The sequence below is a fragment of the Pomacea canaliculata genome, linkage group LG13 (assembly GCF_003073045.1).
Source record: "Pomacea canaliculata isolate SZHN2017 linkage group LG13, ASM307304v1, whole genome shotgun sequence".
Lineage (NCBI taxonomy): Eukaryota > Metazoa > Mollusca > Gastropoda > Architaenioglossa > Ampullariidae > Pomacea > Pomacea canaliculata.
The window spans coordinates 15,521,440-15,539,819 of NC_037602.1; the positions used below are offsets into that span (position 1 = coordinate 15,521,440).

The window sequence follows — 18,380 nt, forward strand, 5'->3', positions numbered from 1 at the left end:
ACATTTTACATATCTTGGACAGTCGGCTCACATGCTGAAATTTCACACACACCCAACACCAGCAAAATGACACAATTCTTTGTTCTGCATTTTTTGCAGGTACAAATGGTTCAAAGTTGTTGATTTATGTCTCGGACAAGGAAATCTTTTATATTATACAATTTTTAACATCAAAATTGAATGCCTTCAACTGCCTGCGTCTTTTGTGTTCCTTTGACATTTAATTTATAAACGGTATATATTTATTGTTCAAGAGGTCTTCTGAAGAATTTTCTGCTATAATTTTCCATGTTCGGTGTGCAATGCCTCAGATTTGTTTGTATATTTCATGTAATGTCTAGAGTAATATGACATACAACTATTAAAATATGGCACAGGTTTTGGTATTGTTTTCCTTTTTACTTCTCAGCATTTAGGTGTGATAATATTCTTGTGTAAATCCCCCTTAAAACAGAATTGTAACCTTTTCATACACTTTCATTTATTTTATGAAGGCTATATGCTTGTCTTGTGTTTTAGGTTACAATTAATGAAGATGCGAATTTTGTAGCTAAACAAAACTACACCTAAATCTTTTTAAAACAAACTTACTTTTTCAAGAAAATCTGAGTGTTTAAACCTCTGTCTAAAACATGTAATGATATGGTGATGGTTCAATAACATGATAATTCTATCTCATTTCCAAACAGTATTAAAAATGTTTACCATACTAAACATGTACCAGGTGTAGACTAGCCCCCAGAACGGACATGTCTTGCTGAACAAAATATATTTCATGATTAGCTGTAAACCAGAATCTTAGTAAAGATTGGAGATGTAGCTATCTCAAATCTTTATGTTGGACTGTAATGACATTATGTAATAGGGACATCAGTGATTTATAGTATGACTTAGGCCTAAAAATAATAGAGATTATATGTACCTGAACCAGAGGAAAACTGCTGAGGAACAATTTCTTAAAGTGTTACTTATTATTCTTGGGATTAAACCTTTGTGGCTTTACTTGCTTAATATCTGATTGGTTGAACAATGAATCTATAAGCAGTGTTGAAGCACTAATTATAAATGTAAAATTTAATTTTCAATAATTCATAATGTAAAAATATTTTTAAAGATTATACAAATGGATGATCCTTTATCCTTACCATATTGAATAAATGAAAAAGGTTAGTTTGATAATTAAAGGAATGATCAAAGAAGATAGATATAAAAGTCAAAATGGTCAGTGTCCACATGCTATATCCACGTACGTAAAGTAAATGAACAGCTATATACCTGTGCATTAACTACAAAAATGGTTTAGATACTGAACTTATAAAGTGAAAGTCTGTGAACACGATCATCATGTATTTTAAAGATAGTTGATTGTGTGTGTTTGGGAAGGGTGGTGAGAAGAGATGGGCTGGGGGAACGATGGATCAGTGGCGATCACCTCGTGAATCTCATGCATAGTAGCAAGGGGCTGAGCAGTTTCAATCCAACATTTCAGTTAGGCAACAAAGCTAGATGCATTACTTTAAAAAAAAGATAAATCCAACAGCGTCTGTGTATCTTCATTAAAAGCTTCGATCGAGATTTATTTATATATTTTAATATCGTCGTGTGCTAATTAAGAGTTTTACAGGGTTGGATTCCAGGTCAAACAAATATGAGGAAATATGAAAGTAAAGTTTCACACTACCTACTAAGTATCAATGTCATGTAACACTTATAATGACTCGATTCTTTGATACTGTTATTGATGCAGAAGACAGCAGACGACAAATCACAACATGTCTAATCGCGTCCCTCGCGACGATCTGCTTGGCCAGAGATCAGCAAGGCAAACTACCATTTTGAATACTCCAGCAAGATATGTTTCTTCCACTGTCATCACAAATTGATATAACATGATTTTATGACGTGCAGTTCTTCAGATTATTATCTACTTTAAGCAAAACAAAGCATACTCACCAGGAATATGCGGGAGCGAAAATAGTCCATCAGACGGCCCAAATTATCTCCCTTAGCTTTACATTCAAACAGTGAAAGATTATTTCCCTTGAGGGCAGGACAGCCTATAGCCTCTTTAGTTCACAAATGAATGCCACTAGATGCTTATTGTTCGGCGCTGAAATATATTGCTTCCATTACTTCGTCGTCGCTGTCAAATATGTCCATCAACAAAATACTATTCTCTACTTCGTTAGCAGCCGCCATTTTAAAAGGCGCCAACGGTGAGCGAAGGGTTTCACTGAGTCTCACAGGCGAGAGTGAGCGCCCTTTGTGTGCGCCCTCGTTGCTGAACGCAGGGCGGGGTTCTCAATCGGTGGTATGCGTACCCCTAGGGGTACAGCAAGGGTTATGCGGGGTACGCAGCGTCATAAGTATTCATTGTTTCAATATGAAAAAAAGTATTTTTATGCGAGAACTTAATTACGCTTTCGGGTACAGTCGCGAAAAAGGTTGAGAATCTCTGGCCTACAGCACAACCGTACCTCCATCACTTCATGCTTATATACTTTTCTCTGGATTGACAGAGACCTGCGGCTCTTCCGGTTCCCCCCCCCCCCGAATTTCCCTGATATAAAATTGCCAGAAGTTGATCATTTTCTTATCAAAAAAAAAGCCAACCACCCAATGCTTGGCTTATGTAGGCTCTTTGAATTTTTTTTTTCTATGAAAGCTACATCCCATCATTATACAATCCCAGTTTATGCTTTAACAAGCAGTGACCCAGCTCCACTCTCCCAATGTATGTGCCTTCAACAATATAATACCACGAAGAGCTATTGCTGTCTTTCATATAACCAAGTGTTTCTGCCTTCATTAGTTTTAAGAACCTGAATAGGAAAGCAAGACTCTTTGCTCTCCAGTTCAATGATAGAGCTAAAGATTAAAAAAAAAACTTTACACTTATAAATGTTGATGGTCTCTCGATCTTCTCTCTCTTTCACATGCACATACAAGCACTCTCAAACACAAATATGATGCACAACAGATCTAAGCTACATAAGAACTTAAGACTGAGTACTTGCTATGCATAGTTTTCACAAAAAATATTACCATCTGAAAGACATCAACTATCACTTTCACTCATACACACCTAAGCATCACATGCAAACACACAGATACACACAACAACGCATGCAAGAACCCAATAAAGTCATCCATAAAACTGTATTGTTTTACCATGATTTAAAAATGACATAAGATCATTACCTTATTTGCTCTATGTAAATTCTACACTCTTCAATTCTTCCCCAAACCTTTTTTTCAGTCTCTCCCTTTCTCTCTCAGTCATCACAACATTAGGTGGGCAAGCAAAAAAATAACTTGCTCATCAAACCACTGTTTAATGTTAAAAAGCATACTAGGAAACCCAAACATAGCTACAACAAACCACATTTGTTGATCGTGTCATGTAAAGATACCAAAAATGAAAATATTTTTTCACAGATTAGCTCACAAATAACAGAAAAAATCTATTTATAATACTATTAAAAGTAGCACCACTATGCTTATGTGCATCAGGTTTTTTTAACATATAATACACACTGCAAAACAGGCATCTTAAATAAGAATCTCATACAACAGATCTGTACATAGCTACAACAACTGATCATCGAATCGTGCAAGATATCTGTCACTCTTTAAAAGAGCACGTTCTGTATGTATTCTTAAACTTTGGTCTTTTAAGAGCAACCACACCGACATAATCTGATTAAAAACAGAACAGAAACCTTGTCAGAATATGCTGACCAGCAGGATAAGGTTTTTTTTTTTTTATCACAGCTTGACTTAACAAGTATCTGTTTGCAGTAAAATTTGTGGTCTTCTCCAGTACATCAAAGGCACACAACACATGATATGGAAAAAGAAAAACAAAAATAAATTGGCATGTCCACTCCAATGATATGAAAACAACTCCATTTCCACTGAACCACTTCTTCAGCCGAAATCTGTGTTGTCATGGAAACAAATGTAACCAGTGGAAAGATTGCACAAGGACTTGGTCTCCAAGCGAGGTGAACTGTCCATGTCATTCTCAAAGACCATTCTCACCGTCTCCTTCATACCAACAGATATATAAATGTCAATTATTTTAAACTGATTTTTAATGGGTGAGATCCATGCTAAAAATGACTGCATTTTCGTCTACAGAAAATTATGGATGGCATAAATGCGCTTATGGACAAATGCCCTTGTGTACACAACTATAAAGATGCATGCACACATACACAGTTCTTGCATCTACACACATGAAGAAATGAAGGCCACAATCGACTTGAAGTCAAGAAATCAACCAGTATGTATTATACTCTCTTACATCATTACCACACCATAATGCATACCTTCAGTGCAGAAGGCTACAGATTGCATGGTGCACACATGATATAAAATCTCATTTCACACAGAATGAACAAGAACCTGATGACCTTTGACAGATCAGACAGATGAAGATCTCTCCCTCTGAAACACTGCTATTTCTGCAGGTAAGGGCTGTGATCAAACTGATTCATACTCTCTTTGCCACCTGCTGTATTTATCCTTTAGAAGTCTGGCTGAAGGTTAGTCGATCTATTGCTACCAACACATCTTCTGTACGAATTGTCTCCAGTTTTACATGTAGATCTCCCCTTCAGAATGGTTCTCCAGTGCAGCAAAAATCTTACGAACTGGTCTCATGGCAGCTTCCTTGCACACAAGTTTTATATCTGAGCCTGAGTAGCCTTCTGTTTTCTGTACAAGCAAATGTATTTTAAAAATTTAGTATAGTGCACAATAATATTGCAGTGAAGTCTCAAATTCTGCACAATGCTTCATCACATAAGGTGACCAGACGTTTCGGGGCGAAAGCGGGACACGTGCCGATGATGGTGTCGTCACCGTCAAAGAACGCCAAAAAAAAGTGATTTTTAAAGACAATCCGGGACATTTGATGGACTTGCCAGAAAGCCAGAAAGCGGGACATTGGCATCCCGCCCAATGAGCAGCAGGACACGAGGTCAAAAGCGGGACTGTCCCGCCTAAACGGGACGTACTGGTCACCTTTACATCACATGATTTTGAAAAGACAAGCAAATTTATGTCAAAGGACAGCTGAAGAACAGCATTATGGCACTGAGAATGTAGAAATCACTAAGCTGAGACTGCAGCAACTCAATGACATGCATATACAAGCACAAATACATAAACACCCCAAGCATTTACATCAATACATTTTAGTCTAACTCAGCTAGCAGTTCAAGCATTTACATACCATAGCCAACACGTCATAGTCTAACTCAGCTAGCAGTTCAAGTCCTCCATCTCGTGGCATACAACTGGAGGAAGGTGATGACGAAACATGGCTCTCCTTGCCCATTAGTGGCAGATCTACTAAGATCCTTTTTTCTAAGCGGCGCAGCATGGCATGGTCTAGCTCCTTTTGGAACATGCGATGCAAAAAATAACAATGTGTTTAGCATTAACTTAATGAAAGTTACAAAGAGAAACATGTATTTTTATTTTAACAGTTTCCATCTGGAGTTTCAATCTGTATTAAATTAAAAGATGATATTCTTTAATTTTAACACTTTCAATGTTTTGAAAGAGTTATATCAGGTTAATTTATAAACAGAACTACTGGTACACCAGACATAGTTTAACACAAGTAGTTTATTTCAGCTTCATGTAAGCAAGATTTTGTTTCTGTATATTGATTCTGCACATAAAAGCAACATATTTTCTAAGTGAAGAAGAAAAGTACAGGTTGGTAATGAAGAACAAAGAAAGCTAATGAAGAACAAACCATGGGAGATTTGAAGCCGCTAAGAGGAAAACAAGATCGTCTGTCTTGGCCAACCCATCCATTTGAACCAGCAGTTCTGTCTTCATGCGCCTGCTGCCTTCATGTTCACTATGGGGTAAAAAACAAAAGCACACATCTCCAAAATCTGTTCTAATAGTAATTAAAATGCAACTACCAATTAGTTAAAAATCAAGTTAAATTAAACAAATTTTTTTATGGAAATAGTGTAGCTGAACTGATCCTCTTTCTCGCTCAGTCTAACACTGCGGCCTTAGAGTCAATCAGTCTGTTCCTGTTCCAGGGAAGAGGACAGAAGTTTCCAAAGAGAATTTTCTGCTAAAATTTTAGCTCTCGTTGTCAGTTGCAATTATCTAATCTACCTCGTGCTGTGTCCTTTTTCTTCCAAATCTACTATGCAACCCGACTTAGCCAAACTAGGAATCTACAAAGAACCTGCTTTTTCCAGCAAAAGTGTGTTTTCTCTGGTACATTGTTTAACTCCAGGGATCTTCATGTGTGCTCTGCTATGTCACCTTTACAGACAACACAAATCTTTTTAGCTCTAATGATACATATTCACCTCATTCACATGACAAGGCACACAAACACGCTAGCATTGTGTGGACCGACTTCTCACACAGGTAAATAAGTTACAAAAGACAGACTTATATACACATATAACTATTACTTATACTCTAACCCACTACCTAGCCTACTAAAACCTAGCACCTAATTCCCTGGTGTGTGGGAAGAGGGGGTTTTGAATGATGTGAGCCCTTTCCAGTGGGACCAAACACCTTGCGGCAAAATGGTACTCTTTACGTACTCAGGGTGGTCAGGACTGAGAGAGAAGGTTGAGTGACATAAGCCACTTTCCAGTGGGACCAAAGCACCTTGCTGCAAAAATGTACTTCTCTCATACTAAGAACTACAGATTTACTACTCCTCCAAGCAGGACCAGTCACCTTTCAGAAATGGGTGCAAGCACTGAATTTTGTCTGCTATTTATACTGGAAAGTTTGGGTGCTTTGCTACCAGCTGTGTCATCTGTCTCATGCTGCACAACTCCTAAGACCAAGTATGGGGGTGGAAGAGGTGCAAGGTGGAAAGGAACAAATGAATTGTCATCACTACAGCTGTCCTAGCATGTGCTCCTGCTACAATAGTATACATATAGCTGTTAACAGAAGGTTTTGAATTTACACTATTCAAATCTTTTAAAAGCTGAAACAAAACTGAAAAACACTTACTTTCCCCCTCCTTGAGATCCACCGCTGACTCATCAGAGACTCCAATTCATCCAAGAAAATGGTGGATGGGGCATGGAATCGTGCAAGTTCAAAAAGTACCTGCTCAGAATGAGTGCAAATGGCTAAATGATGTATCATGAACAACCAGAATTTACTGATTCTTGAGAGCAGTCAAGTTCCTTATTTACATCAGCAACATCAATGTTTCTGATTCTAGTGATGCAACAATATAGTTGTTTTTCTGCAACTCCCTGTCATTACAAGAATTCTGAAAATGTAAAATGCTGTTCACTTTTTCTAAATTCTTCAGCTTTTAATTTTACCAACTTGCATCTGCCTATACCATTACCAATCACTACTTCAATGCGAGAACATATAGTATATCCACAGTCATAGATGGCTATGATTTACAAAGGCAGTTTTTTTGGTCATGGTGTTGTCCGTTTGCTGATGTTTATGTTTATTGGTTGATTGTTGGTTCATTTCTAATTTTTCATGGGCAGAACATTGAGTTTGTGTTCACACCGTGAAATGCATTTTGCCAAAAAGGACAAAAATGATTTTAGAGGTACACGCTTAAAACAGAAAAAATAGTAAGGTTGAAACAAGGAATACAAAACAAAGCAATCTAGATCAAAGAAAAAGAAAAAAAATTGGCAAAGTTAAAGGTAAACACACCCGAACAAGTTTCTCAGAATCTCCTCTCCATTTGCTGACAATTGATGAAGCAGAAATGTTGAAGAAGGTTGTGTTGCATTCAGTAGCAACAGCCTTAGCCAGTAATGTTTTACCTGTTCCTGCAACATATTAAACTTATGAAGAATATAGTTGATACCCCCTCATCACTCCTTGCTCTTCTGTCCACCAACAGAAGCATATTTCTGTTACCAACTTCTGACACAAGTAATAAATGAAGACAAAACTGTCACTATTATTTTTATGTGATATGCAACTAGTATAAGAAATTTAACCTCAACATTAAAACCCAGCAACAGAAAGTGAATAACTGTTTGGATAGGATGCAGACAATAATAATAACTATGAACGTTCATTTTGAGAATTATTACCAACGGACCTGGAGGACCATATAGTAGTACGCCTTTCCAAGGAGACAAAATACCTTGGAACAGCTGAGGATACTAAATGAAAAGAAAAAAAAAATATCTGAGATGATGAGAAACATCAGCATTTAATTCTTTAACTACAGTCACTTCAACTTTAAAAGAAAATGCTTTGTGTTTTTTAAGTTTAAGTTCTGACAAACTGAAACAGCTTCTTTTGAGGGCTGGACTTGTTCATGCCATGCCTCAAACCTGGTGGATTAAATCCACTACCCCTATGGCCTTGGTTGTGGAGCCCTTACTTTTATCTCAACCAAATAATATTGTTCTAGTTTTTAAAAAAAAAAAAAAAGATATATTCAATAAAATTGCCTTAGGAAATAATGCTCTTTTAGCGAGCATATCAGGCTTAATTACAATTAAACAGCCTGACCTTTACAGGGTAAACAACTGACTCCTTCATGAGACGCTTTGCTTCATCCAGCCCAATAATATCATCCCACTTCACATTTGGATTTTGAAGATAGATATCCTAAGAATAAAAACAAGCATTTCCTGTTGCAGTTATAGGCATTTGCAGAATCACAATTGCCTCTTTCACAGTGCTACACATCTTCCCTAAGCAATGCACACATTTGGTCTTGACCTCATTTTAAGCCAATGTCAATAGGTTAGATCCACATATACGAAATATTATAGAAAATATCCACCATTTGCTCTGTTCACAAAAGGCAAATGACACCACTTATTTCAACTCACACGACTTATTGTTTGAGCTAACTCCCGCCACTCACTGTTGTATCCAACATAGCCTCCAAGTGGTTTCAGGATACGATCCTGTCCAAAACACAGTTTCCATTTAAAATCTGTGGCAATATAAAAACTGAATCTTTTGTACAAGTACCTTATCCTTGAAGTTTTTTTTTTTCATCTCAAAATTCTCAACATCACTTAATCCAAAGCTGTTTAATTGTGCACACCACATATTTGTCCTTTCTTTACCAATCTGCTTCTGAATGTACCATTACCAGCCATTACTTAAATAGGAAAACATACAACAAATAAAGACCAGCCAAATGGCTATAGTTTTTAATTAAAATACAAAATAAGAAACAAACATTATCTCATGATATCAAGGCAGTGAAACAGATTGTCAGAATCCTACATCAGGCAGTCAGTATTGTAATATCATAGCTTTCATAACTCTGATATGAGCAAGTACAGTCTGAATTTAAAATGGCCAAAGTTACTGATGTCTGCTCAACCCCCTGTGAGATGCTCTGTCAATGCTGCTTTAATGTTGAATCTCTGACTGTTAAAAGAAGCTTGCTGTATCTGATTATGCCTTGACAGTACACAAGTGCTGTCTCGCAGTCTCCCAGCAATATACTTTGTCAGCCACTCTTTTATATTTTCATGTCTTTGCATCCAGTTTGTCACAAACAGACGATACGGCTCTTACATAAGAGATGCTTTTCAGATATGAATCATACAGCCTTATAATACTAAACTAAACACTACTCTATAGGCCAGTAACTACCCAGGAGAGCAGAGAGTGGATAACAGGCTAGATCAGGGATGGGCAAAGTACGGCCCCACTGACGTCAGGCTGAATGTGGCCTGCAGAGGTCTTTGGACAGGCCTGTCTGCCAAAATGTGAAGTGTACTTGTTTTTCATTTTTTCCCAACCCCAGAGCTACGTGCATTAATTTTATGAGAGAGAAGTGGATAACCCCATGGTTAAAACAAGAGGGTCCAAACCAGAAGATGTACCCTCTTGCCAGTTCAATACCTATGCAAAGTATTAGAGGGTTGAGTCATTAGAGGGTTGAGGAAGGTAAGACTGTAAGGGAAAGAAGATGGGTACCAAGAACAGCCTAAATGGCACAGACATCTATACAAGCCCACATATGTCTTATATCTGAGCTCAAAGACATTGTCCAGCAGCTATAACTTACATCAGAACCTAGACCTTCTTCAGCTGCCATGCGAGTTGCTTCATTCAGCATGGCTCGTACATCAATAATCTGACCAATCTGCAACAAATCATGTATTCTGACAGTATTTATTACTCAAAAAGAATGAGTTTTCATCAATCTTGTAAAGTATCATTATAACAAAACAGCCCATGGTAAAATACCTCTCCATATGCTTAGCAACACAACTTTTTGTTTCTGAAAACATGGACTCTGACAAGATACTCATTCTCAGCAAGTTTTCTTCATCTACCTCCATATCAGAGCATTGTTTTGATAATGGTGACAATGGTTAAAGAATGCAGTAAATCTTGGAAAATCAGATATGCTGCTCATCAAAATAACTATTTATATTCATTGCAAACAACTACTCATATTCATTGTACAATAAATCTTTAGTTATGCTGATGATCTCTAAAACTACAGCAAGAAGGCTACAGAAGATTTCTGCATTTTTGTTTTATCCAAAAATGGTGAACATGAGAAGACTTACTCGGCGAGATTTCTGCATTTGTGGCTCTGCTGGGTTTTCTTGCATATTGGCAATGCCAGTTGCTCCATGGACTGTCATTCCTTGTAATGCCAAACCATCGCCATGACCATTCGCTGATAAGAGTGGTTCTTTGGTCTAATGTAGTTGCATGTGCAAACACATACATGCAAATGCACACATTTCTTAAAAGACTCAACAAGTTTTAGAATTTTTTAGTTGGTTTTCATTTAGTAGTTAGTATAGTAACCGGCAGTTTTTTTCCTTAAGGTCTTTTCTACTATTCTGTAAATTAATTTTGAATCATTCCAAATTTTATGGATATTTTAACAATAAACTAAAACAAACAAACAAAAAAAAACACTCTGGAACAGCAAACTGATTACATCAGCATGTCAACATAATATCAATGGCATTTTCAGTAAGCTTAAAATAGAATTGCAAATTTTATATGCATCTATTTTATGACCTTTATATAAATATTACACTTTAAATACTAACTTAACACCATATTTTTTTTATTTCTGATCAACACATTGTGTACTCACTAATGGTCCATTGACAGCAACAGCTGCTGAAGGCTTGCGCGTTGAAGAGGTGATGTTACGTCGTCCACGCCCAGAGACTGGTCGCTGTGGCAGTATTCCTAGAGGCGGGCTGGTTGGCCTGGAGGTTTGCGGTATTCTGGGAAGGGATGGACTATTTGATTTTACACTGCAAGCGAGAGGAAAAGAGAACAAGAAGACACTAACAGGAAGCAAGCTTGCACTCCACAGCCAACAATATGCGCAATGCCTAAAAGCTGCCTCAGTATATTTTTTCTCTCCCTTTATTTCTGAGTCTTTGTACTAAATAATTCTCCAGTCCTCTAGGCAGGTGAGTATTCCTGCTGTGAACATCTGCTTTCAAGTACATAAACACAAGTGCTCTCTTTCCCAAACACAAACGATTCAAATCTAAGGTATTATTTCCTTCAGCAAGGCACTAAGAGCTCAAGGACATAATATAAGGATTAAAAAACAAATGAGGTTTGACCAGCTTTCATTGTAAAAAGCAACAAAAAACAAATATTAAAACACAAAAAAATCAACAGCAAAAAAACACAGTTTATAAGCAGTTTCAGCATTAATGCTCCTTGAAGGGTGCAAAGATTATGCCAGCATTGTAAAAACAAACACTGACCTCACAATCAAAAACTGTTGTTTGCTTTGGACAACATTTACAAGAGTATTCCTGTCTATACCATGCATTTAAGTTGCCAAGATATTATTTTAAATTTTAAATTAATCAAAATACATTTTGGTGTTGATGAGGTAATGAGCATTTGCCAATGAATGAGGAGATGATCATTTTTCTGTTCTTTCTGCCTATCACTTCTACTGGGCATCACTCAATGATTGTGATCTCTAACAGAGTCATCTTGCAGATCACCTAACATGAAGCTTGAAAATTATCCAATTTTTATTAGTAGTTTCCCGACCTAAAGGTCTTTCAGACACTTAGATATTCTAGTTGCAGGAGCCTGCATTCTACAGATCTTGAAGTAAACGCAACTATCGGTATATAAATAAAAATAGTGCTGGTAAGTATATGGTTGTCTTGCACAACTTTTTTTTTAAACATAAAATTGCTCTAAAACACTTTATTCTTCAGAGTTAATTGTAGACATTTTATGCCAAGAATGCAAATAAGGCCACATAACAGCAGTCTAGTTCATCCCTGTAAACAGGTGCAGAAATAATGTGTTGAAAGTAAGAGCTAAACCCACAGTGTAAAGTGCTTTACCACTTGCACCAACAGATTCCTCTTCCCTGCTCCTACCCATAGTGCGAACTGGGAAGAATAAGAACAGTTTCAGGACTGACAATAAATATCACTACTCTTTACAGTTCAAAGTTTCTTGTTAGGACATTGAGTATGTATAAGACTGAGCTGTTAAGAGTTAAAATTGAGGGTCAAACTTCCACTCAGGGATTTAGGTCTTTGGGCTAGAAAATTTATGTTCTCTTTAGCATCTCCACTGAATAGAATGTTGAGGAAAGCACTGCAGTAAACAAAAACAAAAGAGATGCACTACACATTAGTCAACATAAAGACGAAACAAATATTATACTGGCCTATGCACTTTTCAAACAAAGTTACAGAATCGCATAAATGGATTCTGATTAGCACACTGTCTGCACTTTGTCCCCATGTTAAATATAGCTACCGAGACAAGTCCAAAAGAAAGAACAGGAAAGTTTCCTTGTGTTAAGAATATTTTTTAATGAGCCAATGTATCAAATTTTCTAAGAAAAAGAAATTGGATTTCAGAGAAAGCAAACTTAACAATGCCTTTTCCCCATAAAGCTGGAAGCAATAAGCTGTTAAAAAAGACAGGCCGAGTTTGCATAGATAAACACTTACACACACCTGTTTAATCGAGCATTTTTCACTTGTCTTTTCTCTCCAGCTGAAACAAAAGTTGAATGAAAGCAACATCATTCTTTAACTTCACTGTAATTATAGCTCTCTCACACACACAATAATATACCCAGATTTTCTAGCACTATATAACTCTCAATGGTTTTCAAGTAGTTTTGAATGTATACCCTTGCATTAACATCTTTACCAAAAAAACCACACATATAAGAGATTTTCTGACTACTGAAAGTACCTTAAAGCTCACATTTTCAAAAAATACTTTCCAGCTTAATCATGTCCTGATAGATACACCTACAGTACTATAGTATAGTGTCAATGGTGCTTTCTGCTCTTTGAAAAATTGCTTGGAATTTTTTTTCTGTTAAAGTTGGTGTATTATTGATGGTATTTTTTGTCTGTTAAAATTTATTACTTCTAAGTGTAGCTGTTTCGTCAAACTTATGTTGTGGATTTTCTGTTATTGTCCTGTGTAAACATGTTGGATTGTCAGTGCTGAGAACAAATATTTTCCTTCAATTATGCAATATATTTTATATATATATATAAGTATTATTCATATAAATATCAATAACTGACTTTTTTTAGGACAAAAAATATTACAATATTAACAACTCTTAAATTAAAAATACTAGATAAAACACATAAATTATTATTACTTAATATCTAGTCGATACTTTGAAGTAAGCCTGATACTATGTCAAAATTGTCATTCAAACAGAAAAAAGACAAAATATAGGGTTGAGCAACAAAAATGCTGAAAAAAATTCTTTACAGAGACAGTTTTTAAAAAACTGCCATTATCTTAATACACTCCTTCAATAAACCAATGAAGACATAAAAATGGGTTCCCAGTCACTTAATCCCCAGACACTTCATCCCCAGACACTTAATCCCCAGACACTTCATCCCCAACGCTTCATCCTTAAAATGAAATTTTAACTATAAAAATTATGAAGCCGGCGAAAAATTTAACTGAAATTCAAATAATTATCTTCATATAAACATCACAATAAGTTTTACAATTAAAATAAATATTGAAATACATTAATAATATTCAAATCATGCTATTAACTTCAACGTCATTTGAACCTCTACAACATTAGTTAAAGTATTTTAATTGTAAAACTTATTGTGATGTTTATATGAAGATAATTATTTGAATTTCAATTAAATTTTTCGCTGGCTTCATAATTTTTATAGTTAAAATTTCATTTGAAGGATGAAGCGTTGGGGATGAAGTGTCTGGGGATGAAGTGTCTGGGGATTAAGTGTCTGGACACCATAAAAATGGCATACAACAAATTAAAAAGAGTGCCTTTTAAAAATGACAGAAGTGTAGCTGCATGACATCAGTGTACTTTGAGTATTAAAAATTTGTTTTAGACATTTATTACATCTGCTAAGGGATATCATAACTGTTATCAACATCTAGTTCTAGCTGTTGGCTGGCACTACAAATCTGATATCATATGTCTCTCGTGTCTCCTTGCTAAAACCATGTGGCAGATTCATTAACCTTCTTAGTATTCTCCCCCTCCTCAACCACCACTTCATGACAAATGTGCAAAACACACTGCCACTAAATGGCAGTAGAAGACTGGTCTGAGGCTTAATGCTGCATCTGGGGTTAAATCACATTATAGTATTTCTATCTAACTATTACAGCATATTACTTGGGCTTCTTTTTTTTAAATATACAATTCCAAGCCTAAGTAATGCTAGGGGTTAACAGCAAGGAGGTTAAAACAAACCTGGAAAAACAAAAGACATCTTTTAAATATATCACAAATCAGTAGACCTATAAAATAATGCTGCTTAATATAATGCAAGCACAAGAACAGGAAGAATGTAGTGGTGCATTTGAGTGTGTGTGTGTGCGCGCGCTCACATGTGCTCATATTTGAGTGTGTATGCATTTGATGTCATATGGTTTAAGTCATCAGGTTCATGTCTCTTTAGACTAGAATATTTTCTTAAGTCCAAAGTAAAAGGCCACCTGATAGTTTACCTTTCTATCTAATGCATTAATGTCAGTGGCTAGACTATAGGAAATGCCTTATTCTCTGGCTGTTTAATAAAAAGGTAGAAAAAGGATTGTCATGTGTTTTGAAATGTAAAGGTAAAAAATATGTTTTTATTGGAAGAACCTGTTTTAAATAGCTAAATGCTTAAACTTTAAACTGACGCATAACAGTTAATGGTATAAGTCTGCAAGCTTATTTTGAGCCCAAGCATAACCAGTTATAACCCATGCATTATCACAGAAAATATCTACACTGCCAGTTAGTCCCACACAAGTATCTCAGCAAAGCACGGCACCCTATAAATATTCACACACCTTCCCCCCCCCTTTTACAGGCACTCAAACCTCTAAATCACACAAAATTATGTCTGTACACCATGGTGATAATCCAAAGATTACACTTTTTGCCCTGCCTGAAGCTGTGCCTGTTTTAAAACATCACAAATGCCAGTTATTATTGGTGGCATGGTGAAGACACTCTAGAATAACACTATCAATGAAGGTGCTAGCATGCTTACTGTCCTGAAAGATACAAAATCTAAGGTGTACATCTGAAATCAGTAGATTTTCATTTAAGCATTTTTGTTTGTATAGCTTTATTGCCTTTTTTAAGAATTCGTCTTTCTGAAAAATTTACTGACACAAAAACAGTAAAAGTGGATTTAAAAAAGAACACACACTTTCCATTATACTTTTATCAATAAAATATTGTATCCAAAAAAAAGTCATCTGGCTGTTTAGTTGCATCACATTAAATAGTCGATAACAAGCCTATCCGTCTTTCTTTCCCTCCATTTCTGACCCCAAAATCTGAATCAGTAAAGTGAAACCACGTACAAAAACTTTTTATTACAAGAGAAAAAAGTGAGAAAATTACAGAAAGGGCAGTATACAGTAAACAAGCAAGTTAACTTTCAAAAGGACATGTGAAAATCTTGAAAATAGTGTCATTTTTGGATAAATAATTATCTGGCCAAAACAGAATGTTCAGCACAGTATCACAACTCTATGATTCTGTATTACTTGATCAAGTTACTGGTAGGTAGTTTTTCTGTTCCTCTTTTTCTTGAAAAATTTTATAATAGAAAAGATTTAATATTTGAGTAGGTGCAAAGAAATTTTTTTTGTTATAAATTTTTTTACTTTGCTATTTCTTGAGTAAGAAACCTAATGTCTCACTTTCCACCTAATAAAGCACACATAATTCAATGAATAGGGTCCAAATAAGCTGTTTAGTATAGATGTAAGCAAGGAGAGGCCCTGACACAGAATTAATTCATCTCAACATTAAAGAAATAGTCATCACCCTAGATACCAAACACAAAGAAACAGTAAAAAAATATATACCTGGAAAGCCTGCAGACAGAGAGAATACAAGATGTTAGCAATAGGAACAACAAAAGAGATGTGTATAACATTTAAAGAGTAAATAAAATAATAATAAAATAATGCAGCCATCACCCAGAAGATGATCTTCTACTAGGTAGAGAATAAATAAACAAGATAGAAATTTTTCAAAACTATTTTTTCTTATTATGCAACACTGAAAGATGCACTATTGTTACAGAAAAAAACTATATATTACAAAATTCTCACCGCTCTGTGTTGCCTTCTTGGTAAGCTTCGGGTATTTTGCGAACTTCACATAATAGTAGGATTCATATTCCATGAGAATAGTCTCCAGGTCTACGTTGTCACAGACTTCATAACGGTTTATATCAATGTTGGTCTCCTTTGCAAGACTCTGTGATGACTCCAAATAACTGGGAAAAAACCCCACAAAATATCATTAGTACCTTAAATTAGTTTTCACTTTGATATCTTAAATTGGGTATAACTACAATAAAAATGTTAGGCAGTAGTACAAATAAAGAAGTCTGCAAAAAGTTAAAGTACACGGCTCTGAAACATATAATTAAAAATATGAAAAACCTTTTATTTATAATGACAGAAAACATACCCTTCTTCAGTGAGGTAGTTCAGAACAAGAATAAGTAGATTTTTCTTTCTAGAATCTGTTCTCAACCCATCCTGTAAGAAAAGGTGTACACATTACGTGATGTAGTGGCATTAGTAAATAAAACCCAACTTTCTATAGAATGCATGGCAGCTGAAAGAGCTGCCCAAAATCAGTTATGTAAGGCAGCAAGTCTAATAGTTTTATACTAATAGTGTTTACTCGATTTATTGTTGGTAAGAAATTTTCTTTTTGTAATTTCGAAACTGAAATTATTACAGTTCTATTAGAGAAATATAGAAATTGCTGTGCCATATTTGTGACTAATTTGTTGTAGTATACTGCTAAATGGGCCAAAAACAAAGAATTTCCCTTGCATCAGGACTGGCATGCCAACATTGTTCTCAAGCCGTCAAAGTGTGTTCTGCTTCTATATACCACGGCAGATTGTATGAATTTTATTTTATTAACAGATAGTTTACTTGCCGCTTCTCTGGCTTGATTTGCTGTTCTTATTGACTGATAACTTAGTTCCGCCATTGTACATGCCAACAGGTCAGACAAATACTGAACGAGACATGTTGCGGATTGACAACCTGATGTTTGCGGTCGCGAAGCTATACAAACATGGCGGAAGGTCTCGTAGAATAACGCATCTAATGACCAAATCTATTTAATAAATACGTACAAACTGCTAAGATAATAAAATATTATTTAAAATCATATAGTTTTATTTTAGGATTGTATGGCTTCCCTTATCCTTTTCTTTTTTAGAACTTGCTGAGCGAAGACGAAAAGTGTTGTCCTTTTGCCCCTCTGTCAATACGAGAGTTGTCGTCGTCTGTTGTGACTTTGCAGTACATTCCAAACTCCAAAGTAAACTACCCTCTTTCAAGAAACATTATTCCATCATTACAAATATTTTTTGCTTTTGATACTCTTGTATCTGAAATGATTATTAATGTATTCTTTATAATAATTCCGTCTTCCTTCAGATTTCTAATTGTCAGTCATAATCACATATTCAGTTTTATCCTCCTCAAGTCATTCCGCATTGACTTTATATTTCATTTTATACTAGAAATAATCAGTTATCGCAACTCTGGTTTACCAGTATTATTGTTAAAAGAATGGGCAGAAGAGTGCCTTTGCATGGATGTCTCTCATTCATCCCTTGAGTGGTACGTGTCACATGTCATTGTGAGGAGCACATGGATAGATACGGCAGCTGATATGGCCTGCCACATGCCCGTTTAATGAGCAGGATGAACAGCCCATAGTCTTTGACATTCATAAGTCAAATCTTCCTGGGCCACCGTTTTGTACCCTCCGGGTACCTTGAAGGACAGTCTTCAGCAAGGTGTCATGTCCGCTGGGTCATATGGCCAAACCAGCTTTAACTGTAGCCAGTCGGTTTTTTGGGTGT

General features: G+C 35.9%; 1 protein-coding gene across 1 annotated transcript; it reads right to left on the reverse strand.

Moving 5' to 3' along the window:
* Window positions 1–3,140: 3,140 nt before the first annotated feature.
* Window positions 3,141–17,753, reverse strand: LOC112554216 (katanin p60 ATPase-containing subunit A-like 2). The gene is given in 21 exon segments (XM_025221883.1): window positions 3,141–4,552; window positions 4,554–4,614; window positions 4,617–4,722; window positions 5,243–5,301; window positions 5,304–5,344; window positions 5,346–5,407; window positions 5,773–5,881; window positions 7,024–7,043; window positions 7,045–7,122; window positions 7,702–7,820; window positions 8,099–8,162; window positions 8,518–8,616; window positions 8,844–8,921; window positions 10,043–10,120; window positions 10,554–10,688; window positions 11,099–11,264; window positions 12,963–13,002; window positions 16,345–16,353; window positions 16,594–16,760; window positions 16,958–17,028; window positions 17,441–17,753. Coding segments are annotated over 21 exon segments (1,680 nt in total). The 5' UTR covers window positions 17,495–17,753; the 3' UTR covers window positions 3,141–4,488.
* Between the last annotated feature and the right edge of the window lie 627 nt (window positions 17,754–18,380).